At 39.6% G+C, this 24577-nt stretch overlaps 2 protein-coding genes across 4 annotated transcripts; both read right to left on the bottom strand.

The window, feature by feature from the left end:
• Positions 1-1691: 1691 nt before the first annotated feature.
• On the bottom strand, positions 1692-12931 carry LOC134816886 (kelch-like protein 17). 2 transcript variants are annotated; one of them, XM_063825890.1, is made up of 13 exons: positions 12876-12931; positions 12458-12630; positions 10854-11104; positions 10539-10688; positions 9838-9979; positions 9513-9631; positions 9060-9330; positions 8455-8699; positions 6692-6838; positions 3835-3980; positions 3521-3637; positions 3253-3393; positions 1692-2383 (listed from the first exon to the last, which is right to left on the bottom strand). In XM_063825890.1, the coding sequence occupies exons 2-13, from the start codon at positions 12615-12617 to the stop codon at positions 2251-2253; spliced, it is 2022 nt and encodes a 673-aa protein (XP_063681960.1). In that variant the 5' UTR covers positions 12618-12630; positions 12876-12931; the 3' UTR covers positions 1692-2250. The 2 variants fall into 2 exon arrangements, with proteins under 2 accessions (XP_063681960.1, XP_063681968.1); XM_063825898.1 differs by having other exon boundaries at positions 10854-11091; positions 12876-12918.
• Positions 12932-16579: 3648 nt separating this feature from the next.
• Positions 16580-24436, bottom strand: LOC134814000 (NEDD4-like E3 ubiquitin-protein ligase WWP1). Of its 2 annotated transcripts, XM_063821961.1 has the most exons (10): positions 24142-24436; positions 23491-23771; positions 21246-21498; positions 20725-20969; positions 20012-20216; positions 19641-19795; positions 19143-19430; positions 18189-18357; positions 17599-17924; positions 16580-17097 (listed from the first exon to the last, which is right to left on the bottom strand). In XM_063821961.1, exons 1-10 carry the CDS (start codon positions 24331-24333, stop codon positions 16914-16916), a joined length of 2298 nt encoding a protein of 765 aa, XP_063678031.1. In that variant the 5' UTR covers positions 24334-24436; the 3' UTR covers positions 16580-16913. The 2 variants fall into 2 exon arrangements, with proteins under 2 accessions (XP_063678031.1, XP_063678039.1); XM_063821969.1 differs by lacking the exons at positions 23491-23771; positions 24142-24436 and adding an exon at positions 22298-22484.
• Positions 24437-24577: the final 141 nt, after the last annotated feature.

A 24577-nucleotide genomic window follows, 5' to 3' on the forward strand; every position in this document is an offset into this window, starting at 1 on the left:
GACTGATGAGAAGGATGAGGAGGAGGACTGAGGAGGAGGACTGAGGACCGAGGGGGAAGAGGAGGAGGATGAAGAGGAGGAGGAGGACTGAGGAGGAGGACTGAGGAGGACTGAGGAGGATGGCTGAGGAGGATGACTGAGAGGGAAGAGGAGGAGGAGGAGGAGGAGGACTGAGGAGGACTGCGGAGGAGGACTGACGATGACTGAGAAGGAGGAGGACTGAGGAGTACTGAGGAGGATGGCTGAGGAGGATGACTGAGAGGGAGGAGGAGGAGGACTCAGGAGGAGGACTCAGGAGGAAGAGGAGGAGGAGGACTTAGGAGAAATGAGAAGGAGGACTCAGGAGAACTGAGGAGGAGGAGGAGGAGGAGGACTAAATAGGGGGAGGAGAAGGAGGGGGACTGGGAGAGGACTGAGGAGGAGGAGGACTGATGAGACTCAGGAGGAGGAGGACTCAGGAGGACTGAGAAGGAGGACTGACGATGACTGAGAAGGAGGAGGACTGAGGAGTACTGAGGAAGATGGCTGAGGAGGATAGCTGAGGAGGATGGCTGAGGAGGATGACTAAGAGGGAGGAGGAGGAGGACTTAGGAGGAGGACTCAGGAGGAAGAGGAGGAGGAGGACTCAGGAGGAGGACTTAGGAGAAATGAGAAGGAGGACTGAGGAGAACTGAGGAGGAGGAGGAGGAGGAGGAGGACTGAATAGGAGGAGGAGAAGGAGGGGGACTGGGAGAGGACTGAGGAGGAGGAGGACTGATGAGAAGGATGCAGATGAGGAGGAGGACTGAGGAGGAGGACTGAGGACCGAGGAGGAAGAGGAGGAGGATGAAGAGGAAGAGGAGGACTGAGGAGGAGGACTGAGGAGGAGGACTGAGGAGGACTGAGGAGGATGGCTGAGGAAGATGACTGAGAGGGAAGAGGAAGAGGAGGACTGAGGAGGAGGAGGAGGAGGACTGAATAGGAGGAGGACTGAATAGGAGGAGGAGGAGGGGGACTGGGGGAGGACTGAGGAGGAGGATGGAGGACTGAGGATAAGGATGAGGAGGAGGACTGAGGAGGACTGAGGACTGAGGAGGAAGAGGAGGAGGATGAAGAAGTGGAGGAGGACCCAGGAGGAGGACTGAGGAGGAAGAGGAGGACTGGGTAGGAGGAGGACTGATGAGGAGGACTGAGGACGAGGAGGACGAGGAGGAGGAGTAGGAGGAGGACTGAGGAGGGGAGGAGGAAGAGGACTGAGGAAGATCAGGAAGACCCAGGAGGAGGAGGAAGAGTAGGAGGAGGAAGCATCTAAATGTTATTTCCATTTTTGTCCGTTTTTGTCCGCTCTATTTTTGTCCTTTTTGAAAATATAGGGTACCGAACGGACAAAAAACATGATCCCCCTATAACAGCAAAAATTGAACATTTTATTTAGCAATTTAGGTGTCCATTAATGTCCGCTAATGTCCGTCTATGTCCGCCTATGTCCGTCTATGTCCGCCTATGTCCGCCTATGTCCGCCTATGTCCGCCTATGTCCGCCTATGTCCTGTCCTTTTTGGATTCTATGAGACAAGCGGACATAGACGGACGTGACACCCCCCCCATTAATGATGTATTAATTTATACTCTTATATAATAGATTTAAGATAAAGTGCCCTCTTAAAGTTGATATGCCATTAAAATTGCATTTAAGAACGAAAGAGATAAAAATTAGATTTTGGTTTTAAAAGATAATATAACTGGGTCTCAAGTAAGAATTAAATATAAATTCTAAAATTATCAAAAGACATAAGGTAAAACCTCAATAGTAGATAGAAGCACTGTGAACCAAGTTCAGCTAAACATGCCCATCTCACAAATTCCAACTTAAATCTACAACTTTTTACATGCCCGTACTATATCTATTATACAAGTTATCATCGTGAAATGAGTATTTTTTGAAACTCGCATAATCTGAAACCAAACAATATATTTCTGAACCAATCCCATATCATAAATCTGAGCAAACACTTATCACCCACATGTGTGCTTATCGGTAGAATACGATAAGGTATCGTGGTCGAAACTTGAAAACTGAATTGACTTTAAATCTCCATGATTCATCCAGTTCATATCAGGCTTGTTTCATGTGGGTTCTAACGACAACTCATCATAACAGCTGATGTAAAGTTTACAGAAGTGATCGGGTCAGACATTCAACCAAACTTTCGACCAATTGTTTTCTTCCGATGAGTACACATCCGGATCAATCCCCTTTAAATACAACCCCTCAAATTTCTGATCGCCTGACTTTGACAGAGTCTAGTATTTTACTTGGAATGTCAACAATGCACACTCCCACACTACTTCGTCTCATACTCATACTGGCGACTGATATCCACTGTCCCGCTACGAGGTCGTATCTGAAACAAGCTTTTGTGAGTTTCAAGATATTCAAAAAATAAGGCCATTATCATAATATGTTTTATCATAATATGATACCTATGATCATATATTATGGTCATTCGCAGTTATGGTCATTTGCAGTTATCTGAATCCGTGCCGACAATTATTTCAATTTCTACACAGCATAATACTTCGGACAATTTGGTACTTTTTCATTATTCTCAGACTCATCTAACGATTCTCAGGAAATGTGAGATTTTAAAATATAAAAAATCAAAGAACAAAGTGCCGGTGGCAAAGAAAAGTGGCGGTGGAAAAACATACTTTTCGCTGAATCGTATTTCTAAGTAAACTCTAATATAAACCTCCCAGAAAGCTATCCATATTTCCCACATAAATTGCTCTATATTAGAAAAGCCCTTCACCACACGATGAAACAACTGTCTCGAGTATATCCATTACATCACCCTCAGCTTCTAACGTTCCATGCTACCATGCTTACTAAGTTTCAAGCAATAAATCTCTGTCAGCCGTCCCTAATTTCTAAATTAATAATCTTTAGGAGAGCCTGTTTTTACTTGATTCATTATTTCCAAGTGCAACATGAGCGCAGTATCAATATGACACTGGGGCAGAACTTCTTGCACCTTATTACTTCACTTAGGGTATGAATTGAAGCTGTGATTTGTCAGTGCTATTTAATGTGGCCTCTAATTTCCAGAATCTCTGACGCAAGTCCCCTTGATAATTTAGTCTTCCAACAGATCTGACGTAAGCATCACATGCATGATTTCATAGACGCCCTATTAGAGAACATAATGAAACCAAAAATAAAACTAAAAGTGCAAACATCTGTGAATTGAGAAAATAAAGGAAAAAAACTAACTTTTCGACTGTATTGAGAGAGCTGCATCCGTCGTTCCCGCCCACAGCGTAGAGCGCGCCGTCCACCACAGCAATATCAACTGCACTGCGAGACGTGTGCATTGGCTCCAACCACCTCCACTTTCCTTCTCGAGTATCGTATCTGAAAAAAGGAGGAGTAAAAAAATCCACCTTAAATAAATGAATAATGAGGGTTACACCTGATACATTTCATATTATAAATAAGTGATAACAAACTAAGCAATCAAAACATCATGTTTTAAACAAACCTCTCCACAGAACTGAGACTAGTACAGCCATCATTACCTCCCACCACATACACACATGAGTCGAGTGCTATAACACCGGCACCTGAGCGCTGGGAGTGCATCTGATTCACTGTATACCTGAGATATATACAGTCGTTAGTTTTTAGAATATACAGTCGTAAGCTTTAAGAATATATCTAATGAGCTGTAAATTATTTAACTGTGAAGCAAGATTACATCCCAGCTGCGCTGCAGTGTCAGGGGTTTAAGGGTCCCTGGGTTGGAGCCAGATAGATAGATGCCTATAGAGTTAGAATAATTTCGGAAATCCTTACCATTTTTCCCTGTCTGGATGGAACATTTCCACAGTACTAAGATGAGAAGTTCCGTCAAAGCCGCCCACTGCGTAGATCTGCTTATCAGAGGTGACTGCGCGTACGTAGCGCCGCTTTGTTGTCATTACTGGTGCCGCCATCCACACCTGACAGAACTTAGGTTCAGTTTGGTTTTCAGTGTAACTCAGCGAATAAATTATATATCCTGAACCGTTATCTGTTTATATGTCCATATTTTTAATGTGAGATAATAAATAAATACCAAATAATGGATATGTAATTTATCATATCATATTCTGGATGTGACTAATTTAATTCCACTCTTGCTAAAGTTGAGCACCTTTTGGAAAACCGTCCAACGGCAATATTAGATGATTATGGCGATGCCCACCATTCGATCTCAAACTTTTCAAAAGTATTCTAACTTTATTTTCAACAATTTGTCGAACATTCAGAGTTCTCCTCTCTTGTAGTTAAAACACTAATCAGAGAGGAGTAAACTACAACAATTCATTAGCATGATCTATATATTCTCCCTGGAACAATCTTATATATATAGTAACTCAATGAGGTTGTCTCATTAGCCAAGGGGGAAGGATGAGAGGGTAAACTAGAGACTCAAGAGAGGACAAAGGATGTAGCTTACACATTATGGCGGCCTCTATTACCTCTCGTATGCAGATAGCAGGCACCGGCGATGGTGATCTATTGTTAGTTTGTTAAATTATAATGATCCATGTTCCCGCACAAACTCGGGGTATGGATAGAGCTCCTCTTTTTCACGTACGAGTTACACTAACAATAACACGTTCTAGCACACACACCATTACACGGACATGCTAGCTACCATATCAATATCCACTACCCTCTCTACTTCTAGATATAATTATAATAACTCACATACAGACTCTATGCTATTAGTGCTGCTACAGTCAGACTATGAGACTGTAGCACTGTGCTATTATTACTGCTAAAGTCAGTTGTAGCACTGTGCTATTATTGCTGCTAAAGTCAGTTGTAGCACTGTGCTATTATTGCTGCTAAAGTCAGTTGTAGCACTGTGCTATTATTGCTGCTAAAGTCAGTTGTAGCACTGTGCTATTATTGCTGCTAAAGTCAGTTGTAGCACTGTGCTATTATTGCTGCTAAAGTCAGTTGTAGCACTGTGCTATTATTGCTGCTAAAGTCAGTTGTAGCACTGTGTTATTATTGCTGCTAAAGTCAGTTGTAGCACTGTGCTATTATTGCTGCTAAAGTCAGTTGTAGCACTGTGCTATTATTGCTGCTAAAGTCAGTTGTAGCACTGTGCTATTATTGCTGCTAAAGTCAGTTGTAGCACTGTGTTATTATTGCTGCTAAAGTCAGTTGTAGCACTGTGCTATTATTGCTGCTAAAGTCAGTTGTAGCACTGTGCTATTATTGCTGCTAAAGTCAGTTGTAGCACTGTGCTATTATTGCTGCTAAAGTCAGTTGTAGCACTGTGCTATTATTGCTGCTAAAGTCAGTTGTAGCACTGTGCTATTATTGCTGCTAAAGTCAGTTGTAGCACTGTGCTATTATTGCTGCTAAAGTCAGTTGTAGCACTGTGCTATTATTGCTGCTAAAGTCAGTTGTAGCACTGTGCTATTATTGCTGCTAAAGTCAGTTGTAGCACTGTGCTATTACACAGACTGTTTGCGCTCCAGTGTGTAACTCACTTCTGCTGCAGCTCTAATGTTATACACTGGACACACTGAGACGCAAAGTCCAATGAGTTTTAAAATAATATCTAGCTTGTATTGTACTGGTAACATAAAATTATCAGTATCAGCCGCAAGCCAGCAGCTGCATGCTCTCTGAAACCAGCGGTGCGGCTAATGGAGATACACATAATCTATTATTGGGGCTCTAGAAGTATTGGCTTATTGAACCGCTAAAATCAGGGTCTGGACTCACTAGACATAATCACTCGCAAGAGACTTGATACGAGGAGGTTGGGGCCTAATCCTCCGTTAGAGGATGCTGATGCTAACAGAATATTTTCACAAAACACGCGAGCACACGTGATAATGGATATCATGTTGAGTGTTGACGCTGCTGCTGGGATGATATCTTGATCTGCGCTGGTAGTTATAGTCGAGTAACCATCGTATCTCATTACACTTCATGATGAGTTCACACAGGGACATTACCACTGTGATTACAGTTCACTACATTACACTACTTAAATCATACGGGTAATAAGATCAACATGGCCCCAGGACCAGGGAGGGAGAGTACATGGTCAGATGCGCTCACTGGTTTACAAGCGGCTGGTTTGTGCGTCATTGGTGGTGCAGTGGTGCAATCATTGTTGATTGTACAAATGCAGGTCTCTTTGGATAGCATTAAATTTCATTCTGTTTAAGAGGGCAATAATCGAGTTGTGTTCAAAATTGCCTCGAGATTAGGGAATTACAAATGAAATAATACATAGTGATAAATATCGATACTGATAAGACGGAATTGAAGACCATCATATCACCAACTTGTAAGCTGATAGGATAATTTCTGTGCCCACTGAAAAGCTGCACAGATGAGCGGGTGAATTTGAATTATGAGCTACCTTAATACCGTGTGGTTTAAACAGTGCAGTGAAAACAAGTTATGTTTAACAGTACACGTGCTGTAAAAGGCAATAAGGTGAATTGAGTAGTGTAATAACAAGATAATATTAACAGTTTATGTTTAAAGAACAGGGCTGTTATAGGATTATGTGGCAATGTCAATATAAAGAGAAGAAACTTCTAATAAACCTACCTAATGCTAATATACAGACTGGCTAAAGAATGTAAAATGAAGCGACAAATAGCAAAAAATGTAGCAAAAAGGAACCCACCTCCATATAAGGATCGTATCTCTCCATGTAGTCCAGACAAGTGTATCCATCATATCCTCCCAAAGCGTACATTATACCATCCAGCTCTGTTATCCCTACACAACTCCTCCTGATTGTCATGGAGGGGGCTGCTGTCCACTCGTTCACCTGAAATGGAACCGTCGTCAGTAAAATACAAACACACAGTTTTTATTGTTGATGTGAACACATTGCGTTCACATTTAAGAAAACGGTCAACCAAACTTCTTAAATTTCATTTTATATGGGGTATTTTTCCAACAGTGTCCATTTTATGTGCCCAGTCCCTTCCATTCTATCAATTCTGAAACTAATCTAATCTTATGGTGCTTATGTATGTAACTTCTTTTAGTCCTCTTGTTCTGATCCGTAACTTAAATCTGCTTTTGTGTTTTTTGTTGCTGTGTACGTGTTTTTATGCATGTATTTATTTTCTCAAGCTCGTTTCTTCGCATGTTTTATCGAGACAAGCATGACAAGTGGCAGCTCAGTTCCTATTTTGAAACAGTAGTAAAAAAACAGCTAGTTCACATCTTTGGCACGCCGACTATCAATTATGTATCATCACGTTTTTCAGATCTGATCATGCAGATTGATCGATAAAATATAGTTTTGTCCAATTACTTTTAAAACTTTTCGATCGATACACATGTTAAGTTTTGAAGAGCTCAAACAATATGTCAGGATGCAACTGCCATGTATTTATTCGCTTTCAACTAACGTACAAATACATGCATAATTTTAAGGAAGCTTCTAGAATGATTGTTGGTCACTTCACTGAAAGACTTTGATCTTACACTTTACTATTAGATAAACATTATTAAGTTCCAGATAATAATGATGAATGAGAACAACAAGCATTATATGTAATGAAGGTCGTGTAGAGATATTTATATTAATTACAGCGTTGGCACACGCTGCGTTCTAAATATTATATGGGTAAGATTTTAGGACAATTTCAACAAATCATTCGTGATATTGTGATTCTTTGTAAGATTTACGAGTAAAATGACTTGTTTTATTGTGTTTTAGAAAAAAATAGGAAGGATAAGATCCTGATTCTGGCAGGTCTGCAAAATTCTATTTCCTTGTAATTCTTGCAAATTCTATTTCCTTGTACCACTCATTCTTCTTTAACGTTAATCGAATCTGGTGATGACTCTAATAGAATTAGGAATATGTACATGACCCATCAGGATAAGAGTTTTTCAGAATTGGTTGTAAAGAGACTAACGAGCTTGAACATGAAATCTTGTTATTTGATCAATAATCAGTTTAGAAAGGAAATCTAGACGATCTGAAAGCACATACAAAAGCTGAATTTGATTCATTCATCACTTAGTCTTATCCTGTAAAGTGTAATTTTATTTCGTGAAAGTTTTCGGTCATCGACCTAAAACTTCCTACACAAACAATGAACATCACCTTATTATAGTTTGGAAACTTCCTGAATCTATAAATACGCTCAAGTTGATTAAAGAAGCCATGACCCAAGAGTCCAGACCACCTTTGACGTGATAGCCATTACCAACCAGGCCGAACTGATTACAGATCCATTATTTGATGGGATAAATCAATTTAATTGTAATTAGAAGCTGTGCCATATGATCTGTACCACGGACCTGGTGTTTACCACCGGCCCATAATCTAATCAACTAATCGTAATCCTCGACAAAACAGACACCTTCACAACAATGTATCCGACTAAAGATGTTATATAGCAGAGTCTTGTGACTCATACTCACGGAAGGGTTGTATTTTTCCATGGAGAGAAGGTGGATAGCTCCGTCGTAGCCTCCAGTTGAGTACACAAATCCGTCAAGTTCCAGGACACCCGCACGTGCGCGCGGCGTGGACATCTGCGAAACACGATACCACGTGTCGTCAGTTATAGAGTAACACTCACACTCACAGTGTGTTGTGAATTGGGATCCTCCACCAATAGCCATCATTGTGGGTATGTGATCTGGTTTCTTTCTTGCTATCGTTCCTGGGAGAGTATAATATTAATGTGAACTGTTTGTTTTTCTAAACTTTTAATTGAATGAGCTAACAAAATAAGTTCTCACAAAGACTTTTTAAAAGGACACCCAGATAAATCACTCTAAACGCCCCTCATCTTATTACAGCGTTACTAAATCAGTTGGCAAATGCATTCAGACTCTCAGCACATTAAATCACACTCTAAATTTAAAACCAAAATCGAATTTTCCTTATTTCACCCCCGGTGAGTAAAGCATATTCATGATTAAAAACAACAAACCTAATCGACTACTTACAGTCCACCGGAGTAAAAACAAACTGGAAAATCACAAACTTTTAAAGACCTTAAACAAAGTTAAAAGCTCACCAAAATGTTGCATGGAGCTCCGATGTCTAGGTTGCATCTGATACCTCATAGCCTGCATCAGCAAGTCTTTAATCTTTACGTCCACGATATCTCCGATAGCTTCCAGCACTTCTCCCAGGAGGACTGAGGAGGGAAGGAGGGAGAGCTTAACGTAACTCAAAACATCTGCTAGGTTACTAACTCTTTTTATAGGGTCCTTGTTGTACCACTTCATAGCTGCTTCAAACAAAACTCGTTCACTTGCCACGTTCAGTTTATCCATTGACAGGAACTGGAAAAGGAAATGATGGTTAAAAATACTCGATGATTTAGCTAAATATTAGTAAAACAAGTCTAAGAATTTGTCTCACCATCATTGTCTGTAATGTGGCCTGCCTGGATAAAAATATTTTCATAAAACATACTCATTACCCCACATTGGTTACAATATTTTTGTTATTTTAACTTTAATACCTCTATAATACTGCCAGCAGGAAGTTGTACGAACTCATCTCCCTTCATACACACTTCATAGAAGTTCCTCTGAATGAACCGCCTCGCTGTGGCTAGTAACGATTCACAGTGGTGTTTGTCTGAAAAATAATATAGAATTATTATTAACTACATGAAAAGCAACCTGAGAAATTTTTGAAAATGACGATAATGATATGCATGGATAGACCTTATATTGTTCTACGTCATAAAACTCATTAATTTACAATAACTCTGGCGTCGTTATTGACCAACAACGTGTTTAAAAAAACGCAAAAGAAATAAGATGAAATAATGTCCTTCGTACCAGCAAAGAGGTAAAATCCGAGACAGTTTGATATAGAGAGATGTTGTTCGAGGAACACGCCACACTGGTCCACTACATAGTCTAATTGTAACATCCTGGCTGCTGGTAACAACTCCTGTACGTTCTCCTCACAGATCGTCACCTGAGCAGATACAAGGGTTACTTGGGAGTACAGTAGGGTTTGTGGTTATTCAGGATAAACTTTTGAAAAGGAGTTGACTAACACAGAGTTAATATAAGTATAATCATACGCAGTTTTGGATCAGTAAGCGAATTCTGGTTCAATTTTTTTGAGGAATCAAGTAATAACCTCATCCAATGCCAAATCCATGGCCAAATCCATAGTCGTGCACCTCCAGAAATATATGAGTTTAAATTATAAGTAGGATTCGCAGAAAATAGAGCAATCATGTGCTAGAACGATACTCAAAAACTCGAAGAATGCAGATTGCAACAGGTAACGTCGTTAAGTACAAATGACCGCTACCCAAGCTTGGTATGTGCCTTGGATCGTCCAGTGGGGACATGATTTGCATAATGTAATCACCAACTATTTACCATAATTTCTACTTGCTGTTGTAGTGAGTTACACCTTCAAGTACAGAACATTATATCATTAGCCAGGCCCGCTATGTCTCTATAATAGGACAGTGAGAGTGAACAGTGAACAACACCACAATAAGATAACAACAAAACAATACCTTGTTTGAGTAAGCGTAGTCTATAAGAGCCTCCACGGCACCAGCATCAACATCGTACAAAGAGACCTTGTCCTGCTTACTCTCTGCTAAGTTACTGGTGAACATGGCCCGGAAGTAGGGGGAACATGAGGATAGCACTATTCTGTGCGCCTGAAATGATATCGTCAGATCTTGATAATTAACGAATAATGTTATAAATGTTCATAGTCAATCACATAGTCTTGCTATTGCTTTAAGGTTTGTTAAAAAAAGTCAACTAGTTCATAAACGGTCCTAAGTTTGCTAAAGTATGCTGAACAGTAATAAGTAACTCACCTCAATCTCTTTATCTCCAACTACAATGGTAATGTCACAGAAGAACTTCTTTTCACGGAAGTATTGCATTTCGTCCAACATCTTGCTAGCTTCACTGTCGCTGTGATAGTCTATACTACTGGAGTTGTGACGAGGTGAAGTTGATCCAAATGAAGCACTTCTCTTTCTACGGGTCCGCTTGCCACTGCAGACTGAACGGACCGGACTGGTGTCTGATCTTTCTGATTCAAAGTCGGATCTGAAGAATTCTTCTGAAATTAGAGACTTGTTACCTCTTTCAGAATCCAACGACTTACTCAACCAACTATTCAACTACTACGTACCTGTAGGCAGCTACATAATATGACTTTAAGTGCAGCTGAAACGTAATTTTTGATCCATTGTTTTCGTTTTGGAGTTAGCTCGTTATAAAATTTGAGGTTATTTTATTTTAAATACACGTTATGCTTATCGTTTTATTATATACTAGTGTAACCCGGCCTTCGGCCGGGATTTCACTGCCGCAGTTAAAAAGGGTAGGAGCATTTACCCGTTGAGTCAGAACCCGCATTAGGTGAGCAATTCTATTCGGAGTGCCCTCACGTATCCAATGGTATCTTAAACAATAGTAATAGTATCTTAAACAATAATCAATAGAAATTAACCCTTAACACCACACCCGCCTATCATATTTGTGAACACGCATAACATTGTCGTATGAAAGTATGAACTCTCTCTCTCTGCAGTCCAAACAGTTCCCCCTCCCCTAATAAGATTATAGTATAGACAGCGAATCTTACCCGGGTAACTCAATTACACTAATTATGCAGCTACATATATATATATGCGAGCCCCGTAACTCTTACCGTTCTGCTCAAGCCATTTTATGTAACATTTGTGGTACAAAACCATCAATTAAACCACCTACCAACGACCGATTTAAAAAACCTTTATCATTTAACTTCGTCAGAGTTTTGTCGGCACTTTACCGAAAAAATCAGTCCCGCAACTCTTACCGTTTTCTTGATTAAGCCGCTCGGAAATTACAAACAGACAGACAGACACACATTCTGGGATTATTAGTTAGATTATAATCTCATGATCATGCAGACTATTAATGTAATAGTGCCAGTCGGATAAACTTGCTCAACGTATTTGGTTTTCAATAACTGCAGAGTACAGACCAATAAATAATCTTAATTTGTTTACTGCAACTGGATCGTACGGGATGCATTAATAACATGAAATTAAGCTGAGGTATAAAATCCCACACGAACCCCTCAGTCCACACAAACTAAAATGAGAAGTATTTATTATGTATGTTAGTATGTACATACCAAATATAAACAGACCAAGCACGAATAATTTTGTTGAGATATTTGAAACAAGTAAAGAAGGAAGACTAATTACTTGACTATCAGAAAGGCTGAATGTTAAATGCACATGACGGTATAGGGGTCAGAAGCTTCAACGATAATCTTCCTACAATAATACAGGGCACTTAGTACATGATACATGTCAACCTTTGTATTGGAATTTAACTGATTATTGAAAGATTTGGCGAAATAATTTAGATAATAAGCTCTCCACAAATTTAATTTTAAACAGTTGTAACTTGTATTTACCAGGAGGGTCAGGTGATAGATTAGATAAGGTGAGGGTTTCTGATAAGTTGTCAAGAGTTTCCTCGAGCTCGTCCAAACCAGAGTCAATAGGCTCTATGTGATCAACCAATTCAGGAGATGACCTCAGAGACGAAGGTCGATCATATGACCTGCCAAACATCCTCCTAGTACACCTGGGCAACTTGTTCAGTTATAATGGCAAATAATTATGCAAACATAATTTTTCTTCAAACATATATTAAAATCAGAACTCTGATTAGACTTACCACTGTTACTTCCTATAGCCGAGACATATTTATAAAGCAGCATTATAAATTATGAACTAAATATAAATTATACACTCAATTACACACTAAAACTATACACTTTCACTGCATGACGTTATTACAAGTTCAGTGTTTCACGAGTGATAACTGACCTGATGTCATTTTGCTAATAATTCTCTGGTCGTTTTCCAATCTATAGAGACTAAAAGTTTAACATTATATCAAAGATCAAAGCACATAATAGATCACATAAGTTTAAGTTGTACTTAACAATTACTGATAATAGCAGAGTGCTCATTAAGTGATATAGTGATAATGTGACAGACATAGAACAAGACATCCTGTCGCTAATTAGCATGCTGCACTTGTTACGAAATGTGTCCATGTGAGTTAAGGTTATAAGTATGTCAACACAAAACTGAAATATTTATGATCTTGCAAAGCCAAACGCACAATTTCCTAGTTATCTACAGGTTTAGCACTTTCTGCTACTAAATGCTAGCAAATTTAAAGCAATGGAGAAAAACGAAATCACACATACTTTGTATCGATGCTTGCAACATAGCTGCTTTCAATAAATATCGAGGAATCTAAAATGCTATGATTTTCACAGTGCAACAAACGGACAACACTTGGATAAATAATACAAAAGTAGTCAGATAACAATATTGAGTAAAAAAATATTAAGTAAAAACGTTGTTCTATAATGTATATTCCAGATTATCTCCATCACACTCACGGAAATTGATAATGATGTGGATACATAGAAATTACAAAAATAAAACTGATTCACAGCTGCATGACTGGTTAAAAAAGGGGGGGGGGGGACCCCCAACCCATGTAGCTGAGACACCTCACAGCTGCATGACTGTACCAAATCAGCAAAGCATCGAATTTACAGTAAGTAAACAATTTTTCCCTAAAAGAAACTTTGTAGTGAAGTTTTGATACAACAACAAATTGGAACCTCCATCATGGGCAGCACTGCAATAGCTGACCAATTTTTAAATGGTTGCAATGATTCAGGATAATCTTGGCTTTTCAGTAGCGCTCGATTTTGGTCGAGCTAAACGTACATGAATTATGTAGTACAGTCAACAGTGCGCGGCGTCAATGAGCCGACATCAGCTAGGCAGCATGAAGGATGATTATTAATCACTCTACACTCGACTTTCACGTGACTTTTTTTCTAGGTGGCCCTGAACGACCATTCGAACCCCCTAACCCTCTACTTTAACAGGTGTACTAGATTACAACTTTTTAGCTAAAACTTTTTAATTCCGTATTTTATTGTTATGAAGCTTAAGCTTAATTGGTATGATGGCTTTTGACCTCACAAAATTGTATAAGTACTTAAATAAAAAGTTAAATCTGCTACATTTTCAATTTTACAATTTGTTGTACAATTACTTTACCCGGCCCGCCATTTTATTTATTTATGATTTATATATTAATTTCCTCTGCATAAGCCCTCGTTTTTCTTCTTTTCACATACATCGGTGAGCGAAGCGAGCAATAAACTACCAAGCTAAGTGAGTAATTGCTCAGACTGTATGTGAGCAAAAATAATCATTCATGATTTATAAAACTTGTCTTGAGATTAATATTTAATAATTTTATCCCATCTTCATTCTTCACCCTATGCTAGGGATACAAGGATACAAGGATACAAGGATACAAAAGTGATAATTACTTTATTGAGTACACAATAGTTGTAATTCTGAAATAATTTAAGTTACACAATTCTAATTATTTACAAGTGTGTAGGGATAATTTAGAAATGTTATATAATGCTAGTTTTAGAAAAATAGATAAATCGAGTTTGTATGGTTCAATCTTATTTTAAGGTCCTATAGCATTATGCACTTGCCAGTATTTGAGTGGAAATCTGGGCTCTTATAATAGGCTGTATAATTTTCGTTCACAGAGAGAATTGAATGGATTGCTCTTGCTGTGGCAGTGAGTGTGGTAGGATCTAGAGTTTTGTTGGAGAGCAAACCGACTAGGTCAGTAATGTTTAGGGGATGGAAATTGAATTTTTCCCTAACTGAGGAGTAGAGCAAACAATCAATCAATACGTGACTTTCGTCCTCAATAGGCTTTAGCCCTTTGCTGAAAAAGCAGTAGGTGCACCAACGTTCTTCTCTTGGTACAAGGGGGGTTTCGTATCTGCCCCTTTCGATGTAGAGGTTGTGGCAGCTGATACGAAACCTTGTCAGACTTTTTCGAACATCCGGTATTTTGATAATTCGTAGGTGTGCCTCTGGTTCGAAATCATGTTTAATTAAGTTATAGAATTCTAGTTTTGGCGAGGAGGCCTTGGCAGCTTTCCAGGTATTCACGAATTCTTCCCTCATGTTATGACTGATTTGGGTGGAGAGCTTAGATTTTGAGGAAGATGAGGGGGTGAAGTTGTATTTGGTGAGAAGCTTTGAGATGTTGGTATACCAAGGAAGTCCCAACATGATTTGTTCGTGAAATGCAGCACAGAGTAGTTCGTTTTCAGTGTTTTCAAGGCGACTATAGTAATCTATTGCAAGTTTGCAGGCTTCAAAAAATAGAGGGTGGCGCCCGCTTTCGCCCCAGCAACCTATATTGATGCTTTTGAATGTACAGACAAAGACCACTTGATAAACTTTAGGTGGAATTTTTCATAGTGGTCTTGTGCAATGTACTTCAAGGTATGCTGGGGGTTGGCTTTGTCATCTATTTTTGAAAGGTATCTCATGGTTTTTGAGTGGGGGCATAAGACTTGACAGCCATAAAGCAGGATGGTTTTATAAGGAGTCAAATAGAATATTAAGGGCACGGTGTGAGAGGGCATCCTTAACTATTTTGCCTTTGAGGCCATAGAGAGCACGGAGAGCCTTGGCCCTCAGCTCAGTATTTGCTGCTGTAAACGATCCATTTCTGTGGAATATTATGCCAAGACTTTTGACAAAAGATTCAACATCGCTTCTGGCTGTATCATATTCCATATATTGTCCTAGATGCCACACTCCAGCTACTGGCTCATATATAATAGTTAGATTGTGGCAGTGGCGTAACGTTGCCTGTTAGCGCCCCCTGCCGAAAAGGCGCCCCCCTGTTGTTGACGGATGTTACTCGTCTAAATTTCTTCGAAGTAGCGCGCGCCGGGCCAGATCATTAACAATGGTCAACCCTGTTGGCGCCCCTTCCCCTTTTGGTGCCCCTCCCTAAAATTGAACAAATTAGGTGATTTTAGAGGATACGCCGGTAAAATCTCTAAAAAAGTGTGTATCTAGAGCAAAACGCGCAGTTTTGCTAGTACTTTAGTTAAGTTTTCGAAATTGTCCCACATTCAAACGACGATTTGGCGCCCCCCTAAGACGGCGCCCCCCTGCACAGCGGGGTCAGCAGGGCCCTTCGTTACGCCACTGGATTGTGGATGGTTAACTGCGGTCGGTCCGAGAAACCTATCTGATTGCAGCAAAGTGTGTTCGAGCGTGCATTCCCGAAACATACTCCGCAATGTGCTTTTCATTATGAGGGTGGTAAAAGTTGTTAGCATTCTGGGAAGACCTCGCTGCGCGCAGCACATAGATACGGCCAAGTTTGTATTTTCCAGTGTTTATCTTTGGAGGGCTGTGTCCATCCGTCCCTCTGGTCTGTTATTAGTGTACCTCATCAGAGTATAAAGGCAGCTAAGATCATCAATGAGCAATATCATTGGGAATTTGTAATGTAAACAAACGTACACGCTGCACAGAAGGCTTATTGATGATAATTGTGGTGAATTTCTAAATTGAGTTCGCAAAATATAAACATCAAGGACTCTGACAAACTACATCCTCAGTATCACTTTAAGGATCAAATTAGAAGTAAAACACAAAGCTACGGGAATTTTGTTTAAAAATCAGCATTTAAGTCAATCAACATACATCCCTAAAATTATAATGTACGGTCTTTTATTTTCCAAATGCTGAAACACGTGACATATCAAACCAAAATGATATATCAAATCAAAATTCGATATTTCAAATCATAAATCTGTATGGTCACAGTACAGTGTACACCAACCAAATAATTAAAGGCTTTGTACTGCCCTGTCAACCTCAATAAATTCCAAATCATCGCTAAATTACAAATCTATTAACGAAGAGTGTTGAGACTCGAAACCAAAATTTTTTCTACAAGTAATATATTATATAGTCTTTAAACTGATCTCTCTATTCTTGTCCGAAGCCCTCAGTTTCCTCGGTGGCGAATAAGAGTTTTTCCTTTAATTGTTCGTAGGACCTGTACGGGGGTAAGTCCAGTCTGTTGAAGCATGTGTGGGATCTTGGTAGCCAGTTCTCTTTTCCAACTCGTTCGATGCAGAACTTCTGAGCTCCATTGCTTCCCATCAACTCGCTGAAATAATTTGACAGGTTACAAAACAGACGTCGATAAATTTCAAATTCCAGGATTACTTGCATCGTAGACACGTGATTGCAATTACTATTAATAAGCAACGAATTTAAGTCGGCAAGTTTATTACGAGTTAATTAGCTACAAGACAATTCATGTGCGCTGCCTCAAAACACTGGTAGCTTGAGCAAGAACACACGTGCGTGCTTCATATGCATGCAATTGTACAGCAGTGCTTAGCATTTTAATTATTGTTGCAGTGAACGATGTGGCATAAATAAGTTAGCTAAACGTTAAATCCTACACATCATTCGTTTATAAAAAACGAAGGGGGCCGACAAAGAATACACTTTCTCAATTCTCACATTTTAACGGTCACATAAAGTAACACAATATATCAATAATATTTATTAATTACCTAAATATTACAAAGTAACACAATATTAATAATATTTATTAATTACCTAAATATTACAAAGTAACACAATATATTAATAATATTACCTAAATCCGCCGATAGGAAGTCTGCACGTTCCAGTAACAAACTGCAAGAGTCGCGATCTCTGCTCGTCACTGATATCAGCCACAAACTGCCAGAACCACTGTATCTGCTTGTCTGATCGCCTGTAGTTCCGGTAGATTGTGTGAGCTTGCCAGTCCTGGATATCAAAGTCCTGTATCCCCACAAGTATCAACTCCAACTCTCGCTCGTCAAAGTATTGTAACCATTGTATTGGAACTATCTCGTTGAATCCCTCCAGGAAGGCTTTGAATTGTTCCTCCACACCGCGGGTAAATCTCCAGGACACCATCATGTTAACGTACTCTTCCTGCAAAATTAACCGGTCATCATACCATTATAATTTATATCATTATCAGTGTTACCTCGGTGTACGTTATGTAATGGGTTTGGTTATTACATTGGTATGTAAGGTTTGTCAATTTGTTACACCTCAGCATTTAGCAAGGTTATGTCACGACTAAAAATACGAACACCCAGCAACTAAAACTGTATTCTTTACAGCCAACTCTTTTAAAGCTAAGTATAAAATTAAGTCTAATCTCACTCAGATATGCACTATTTTACAAGTTACCTTGTTCTCCTCAGTCACCATGATATCCTCTCCTCCTGGCTTTAGTTCGTGTATCTTTACTTCACCCAGTACTTCAAACTCGTGAGCGAAGTAAAGCTCTAAACCACATTCCTCCAGATCATTCTCCTTCACCCATTTCAAGGAGTTATAGAAATCCTCGTCTATGCTCCTGAGAAAAGAGGATGGTTAGTGAGGATGGTATTAGTTAGAAAAACCAAGTCCACTTTGCCACAACCATATCGAAATATCGCTACAGAGCACATTTATGTTATCGTACACCAATTATCGAAGAGTTTTATACTCAAAGTAACTAAATAGTTACTCAGTAACAGGATTTACATTTGCATACTATTTTGATGTACCAACTATAGATTTTCGGCTTGATGTTGTCAAATCTCATACACTTACAGAAAAAAACTTCAAATTTAACGGGTCAAGATGTCAACAGTTATTGCAATCTCCAATATCTGACAATCTCACACGATTCTCTAGCGTCTACGATTATTAGTGACGAATACTTATAAAATTTGGAGCTCAACTATTAAAGTACTAAACTATATTCTCTACTACACACTGCAATTTGGTAAAGATGTGCACTTTACCCGCCAACTAGCTCGCAACTAGTGATCTGTTTGTTAAACATTTATAACATTACCAAATTATGTATAATACCAACAACATAATCCCATTATATACGGATATACAGTTTAGACAATATGGCTACATCATGTGTGTACAACTGTACAGTACAGTGTGTAAGTGCATTAAGAGATATCGCAGCTACAACTACAAGATGCACGGAGTAATATTTTTCACAGAACAAAGCTTTGTTCACAGAAATAACGCACACACAATTAACAAAATTATGCAAAACAAAAAGTCAATCTCCTGTAATATAATGTTTTAAACCATGTACCTGTATATTGTATAAAATGGACGGTAATTATCACTTACTTAAGATCGAGCATGGTAAGGGGCTTATCCAGGATTCTCTTGTAGAAGGGCAGAGTGAAGCCCTTATCAATGTACTTGTTATGGAAGAGAGCCAAAGCAATAACCCTTCCAACAAACTTAAAGTAAGTGAGATGGTGAGGGTTGACGTAAGAGGCGGGGTTTATCTGTAAACTGTAGTTATTCTTACTGGCGTACTCAAATAGACAGTACATTGGGTTTAACATCTCGTGGGACAGAAGGAAGAACCATTCTCGAGCAAGCCCACCGTAATCCAAACCTTCTTCTCCTCTGCAGGGGGAGGAGGAAGTTAGATATCAAATATCATTGTAAAATAATGTAATATGGCCGAAATGGCCGAAATAGCAAGTAATACTAATGCGTGGAATGTTGCTGAAAATACATTCCATAACAGCTCCATCTACATTCCATACCATTTTCAGATCTACCATACAAACAGTAATTACTAGTTACTTCTAATTGCTCTGCAATAATTCTCACTTGAAGGAAATGAAGAGTCTTCGTTTGAGGTCCTGAGGTGCAATGCCAAGAATCTGGTTAAAGGAATCCTCGAAGACACTGTTCCGACTGACTGTTATCTTGATGTGGCCGGTGGGGAGGCTAGCACGGCTACACAGATGTCTGAATTGTCCGAACTGTGGGAGAATTGTGTGAGTGTGACGTCAATAGAACACAATTACAATATTAATAATGCCATCTCAGTTTACACAGCTCTCCACTTGTAACATTTGCTTTCTCTTTCAATTATCAATGCGATCAGTAGCATTCCAGCTTAAGAACAGAGTTATGACTTATGAGCGAGCCCCTGTACTCTAACGAAGCATTACAAAACATATTAACCATAAACACACCTTCCAGCGATAAGATCGTTCGTAATGAATTCCTGAGCTGGCAGCACTGGTAGCGACCCTAGGATCCTGGAATGTGGTGGAACGAGTGTTGTGATCTACAAAGTATTTAGTATTATCTAAAGTGTATCTCTCCTCCCAGCCGGGCGGGAGGGGCAGGTTACTGGCTTTCTTTATCTGCACTCTGGGATCCTCCCATTGTGTGGTCCTGGGATAGGGGAGATGGGGTTAATAGAAATTGTAAGTAATTCTAGTTTAAACACTTTAATAGTATAGAGACTATAGACACTCGGTAATAGAGGGGAGGAGATGTCAGCTTGTTTTGAAAAGGGACAGTGATTCTGGAATTTGATTGGACGAAGATGCAAGCTGATTGGTTAATTTCTTTCACGGAAGAAAACAAACTTCCCCAGCATTACTTAATACTTATGCTATTAAAACTATCCGGTATATATTGGTTCACACTACTATCTCTGTCATCAACACATCAAGTGTTATTATTAATTAAAGCTGTAAAGATTTACACTACGTACAGTTGTAATATTGCAGTAAATATAACTGGAAGCACTTATATATCTGACATGTCTTGCGATGGAAATTCTACCACTTCAGATTCCCAAATTTGCAATATAAGTCTGCTCAAAAGAAGTGAACATACCGTATATCAAATTCTCAGGGTAAATCTAAACTTTTCAAGAACTCTTTAAATCACATACCTTGTTTCATGGTTAACATAGTAAACTCTGCCATTGTCCATAACCCTCTTCTCCCAGCCACTAGGTAGAGGTTCCTCAGTACTAGCAGCGGTAGTAGCACTACCACTACCACTACCTGTTGTAGCAGCACTTGGTGGGGTGGTCTCCGCAGCGCTACTGCTGTTCGCGTATCTGTTCTCCAGGTTTACTCGGTTAGCTTCCTGGTTATCAGATAACTGTCTCCGCCAACACTGGAACTCTAATACCTGCAACAGGAGAGGATCATAGTTTTAGGGAATTAAAACACAGATGTAACAGTTTAATTGTTACCTTTCCGGTAAGTTGACCGCTGTAAACAAAACGTTAGAGCTATTAAACCCGGCACATTCATAAGGTATCTAGTATTACTTAGTAACACAAGGTGTGTATATAGTAATGGAACACTTGGGATGAATAATGGAACACTTAGGATAAATATCTCAACTATCTGTGCACACTCTGATCTCTAGAGAGAGAGATATATTTATCAGATAATATCTTACATTCTCAGTAGTGGGTCGCTGCCAAGTGGTGGTCCTGGAGTTATGGTCCACATAGTATGGCCTGCCTCTGGGGTCTTGTCTCTGTTCCCAGCCAGTAGGGAGGGGTTTAGGTCGGCTCCAGGCTGTGGTTCTACTGTTGTGGTCCACGTAGTATCTCCGCCCGTTACCATCAACCTTCATTTCCCAGCCCTGCGGCAGTGGCTCTTCTTCATCTTCTGCTGATGTAGACCCGCCGTTCTCTTGTAATCGTGCACTGAAGGTGGAGTGAGTCAGGGACACGCAAATAAAGTGGCACTGCTGTGAGGTGGAGTGAGTCAGGGACACGCAAATAAAGTGGCACTGCTGTGAGGTGGAGTGAGTCAGGGACACGCAAATAAAGTGGCACTGCTGTGAGGTGGAGTGAGTCAGGGACACGCAACTAAAGTGGCACTGTCTGTGAGGTGGAGTGAGTCAGGGACACACAACTAAAGTGGCACTGCTGTGAGGTGGAGTGAGTCAGGGACACGCAACTAAAGTGGCACTGTCTGTGAGGTGGAGTGAGTCAGGGACACGCAAATAAAGTGGCACTGCTGTGAGGTGGAGTGAGTCAGGGACACGCAACTAAAGTGGCACTGTCTGTGAAGTATTGACTTAGAAAGGAAATAGTGTGGCAGGTGTAGACAGTGGCTGTTTACATATCTACATTGTATGCGGTGTGGAGTATGTTACATTGTAAAGTAGCTGTATAGTGTACTATCATTTCCTAGACAGTAGAACTAAGTGTTGTACAGAGTATAAATACACTGACCAATATAGTGTGCAACGTATAATGTATATTGTACAATTTCCTTGAATTGTATTAATAGATACAATAATTTAAGGTTAAACGGTATCAAAATTTCACGTGTGACCAGGACAATAGCATTAAATCTAATATTATAATTTTTTTAAATTGAAATCTTTTAAATCAGTCAATTACATACAAATTACACAATGGAATAAACTACAAAATATAGTAGAAAGAGTGGATTTGTCATCATTATTAAATAAATTTATCTGCAATTCCCACGTACACTGATCTATTAAGTTTCATCGTAGGTTATAGGTATCAAACCATGTCCCAGGAAATTACGTTCATTTCTAAAGAAAGCGAGTCTGTGACGCGAAAAAATTTAACGACAGCACAAACAATTTAGCTACTATTAACGTAAACGAGTTCTAAAAATTATACGACAAATAGAACGCAAACTAAGAAAACGAACTGAGCTGATTGATGTAACCAGAGACAGGGCTGGAGCTAACAATATACTGCTGCCTAGACCTGTGACATGTGACTGATATTTGATATCCTGTGCTGGTATTAACCCACTGTCCCATAGTGCAGTACGATAGGCACATTTCGTATTTTATTAAGACAGTTTATCTAACACCTGAACCAAATAGATAATAATAAGAGGGACCCCCCCCCCCCCCCCCCAATCGGTACTAATACACCTCTACTGAACGTGTGTTATAATGCGAGAAAACGAAACACACAATAAACAGCAATGTAATAAAGTAAGCACGATCGTACGATAAAACGAAATGTGAAGGTAGGAAGGGGAATATACAGAGTGACTATTATCGTTAGCTCACTGTAGCGGTATTTTAATAATTACATGATATATGCCAAATATTTGTGATATTTTGATTTGGAAATAGTCAAGCTAGGGCTCAAATGTTCATGATTCTATGTTTGAAATCCAAGAATGTACTATGTATTGGAAAAATGTTTAACAATATCCCCGCTTTAAAAACTTTATTAGGTGTGTAACAGGGGTGTGGCCAAGGTTTGGTCTTAACCATCAACGAAATAGTTCTTTCATTCAAATTTCTGAAATGAAATAAAGCCAGGACAGAGTCAAACCCTAGAGAAAAATGTACAAGGTAAATGAACACAGTAACATTTAGATCCCTCAGAGGCCTCATGGGACGTTTACAGAGCCATTTTATACATTGTGTTGCATGACGTATAAAATGTACTCAGTACAACTGATAGAAGTAGAACATGCTACTCTGGTGTAATTGACACATTTGATACCAAATTTCAACTCAAATGACTTGACAGCGCTAAGAGGCCTACAGCATGTAGCGCTACACAGTGCTACAAGTGCTACAAAGTGCTAAAAGCGCTACACAGTGCTAAAAGCGCTACACAGTGCTAATAGTAATAGTACAATGTACATGCAGCACAACTGCAGTGCTAACAAATCTTGTGCTAACAAACCTTGAAGGTCCAGGAGAAGTACCAGAAGTAGTAGCCATCCCCTCTATCATGTTACTCAGAGTATCCACATCCACCTCCATATTGAAGGTAAGAAAAACAGCGCCCACATTGTTGGTTTTGTTCTTATCAAACAAGACCACGTGTTTGTCAATGTTGTGGAGACAACCTCCGTTTTGTTGGAGAAGTTGGGCCAGGTTCAGAGAGTTGGAGCCCACGTACAGGTCGTTCTTAAAGCGGTACTTTATGTACACTTTAATCTCTATCTCTGATCTCTCACTCACCTGGTGAGGGCGGGTATTAGTTATTTATGTTACTTTTACATTTAGTGGTAGACGAGATTATCTTGTGTTTAGTAGGGCGGTAATAAGGCTGAGATTGCCGCTTTGTGTGGGGCAACATTTCCTGAATTGGACTAATTTGTATAGGCGGCCAGCGGTCATTTAGCTGAATGATCAGCTGATTGTTCACATATCGGGAGAGTTTTATTACACTGGAAGATACAGGATGATGTTCACTAGACCGTACCTCATACCTGGTTGTAATCAAATTTACATGTTACAGGAGGGACCCGTAAATGTATTACTCAATCCAGACTACATAATATACTACACGCACAACATAGTCTCATAATGAAAATTCATTGGTACAAACCAGCAAATCAAAGGAGTGATTCCAACAGGGTTCCCAGGTTCCCTTAGCATGGTCCGTCTTGTGTGGTGGCTGGCCGTCAACCGTCACTTCCGCATAAGGGTCACCTTTAGTGAAGAGACCTGGGGGCTCTTTTAGCTTAGCATTGTTGACGAATAGCTTGAGCTGGTGCAACGTGTTGTGCTCACTCCCCATTCACACATCTCTACATGTCCCCCTACTCATGTACCAAACCACATTGCTAGAAGGGGGAGGCGGGCGTTAGAAAACAAATAACAACACTAGATACTGTAATAGTAAGCTGTGAAAACTAAGAAGTGAGATAGCGAATCTTCAAATCAGCTGATTTCACAAGCATCAAGCAGGGCCGCGTTTGACGTTACGACTGTTTTTAAATTTACGTTCTCCCGCCTTCTGCAGATTAAACTTGAGAAACTGC

The sequence above is a fragment of the Bolinopsis microptera genome, chromosome 1 (assembly GCF_026151205.1).
Source record: "Bolinopsis microptera isolate Bmic1 chromosome 1, MBARI_Bmic_1.0, whole genome shotgun sequence".
NCBI lineage: Eukaryota > Metazoa > Ctenophora > Tentaculata > Lobata > Bolinopsidae > Bolinopsis > Bolinopsis microptera.

Bases quoted from the DNA above. Each gene is read 5' to 3' on its own strand.
- LOC134814000 (XM_063821961.1), bottom strand. From the start codon at position 24,333: ATGGGGAGTGAGCACAACACGTTGCACCAGCTCAAGCTATTCGTCAAC. The intron at 23,772-24,141 runs GTTTGTACCAAT...CGCCCTCACCAG, and splicing joins ATCACTCCTTTGATTTGCTG to GTGAGTGAGAGATCAGAGAT. The intron at 17,925-18,188 runs GTAACTTGTAAA...TTAATTTTGCAG, and splicing joins TGGTGACTGAGGAGAACAAG to GAAGAGTACGTTAACATGAT.
- LOC134816886 (XM_063825890.1), bottom strand. From the start codon at position 12,617: ATGTTTGGCAGGTCATATGATCGACCTTCGTCTCTGAGGTCATCTCCT. The intron at 9,980-10,538 runs GTATTGTTTTGT...GTATCTGCTCAG, and splicing joins ACTACGCTTACTCAAACAAG to GTGACGATCTGTGAGGAGAA. The intron at 9,632-9,837 runs GTACGAAGGACA...ATTATTTTTCAG, and splicing joins CGGATTTTACCTCTTTGCTG to ACAAACACCACTGTGAATCG.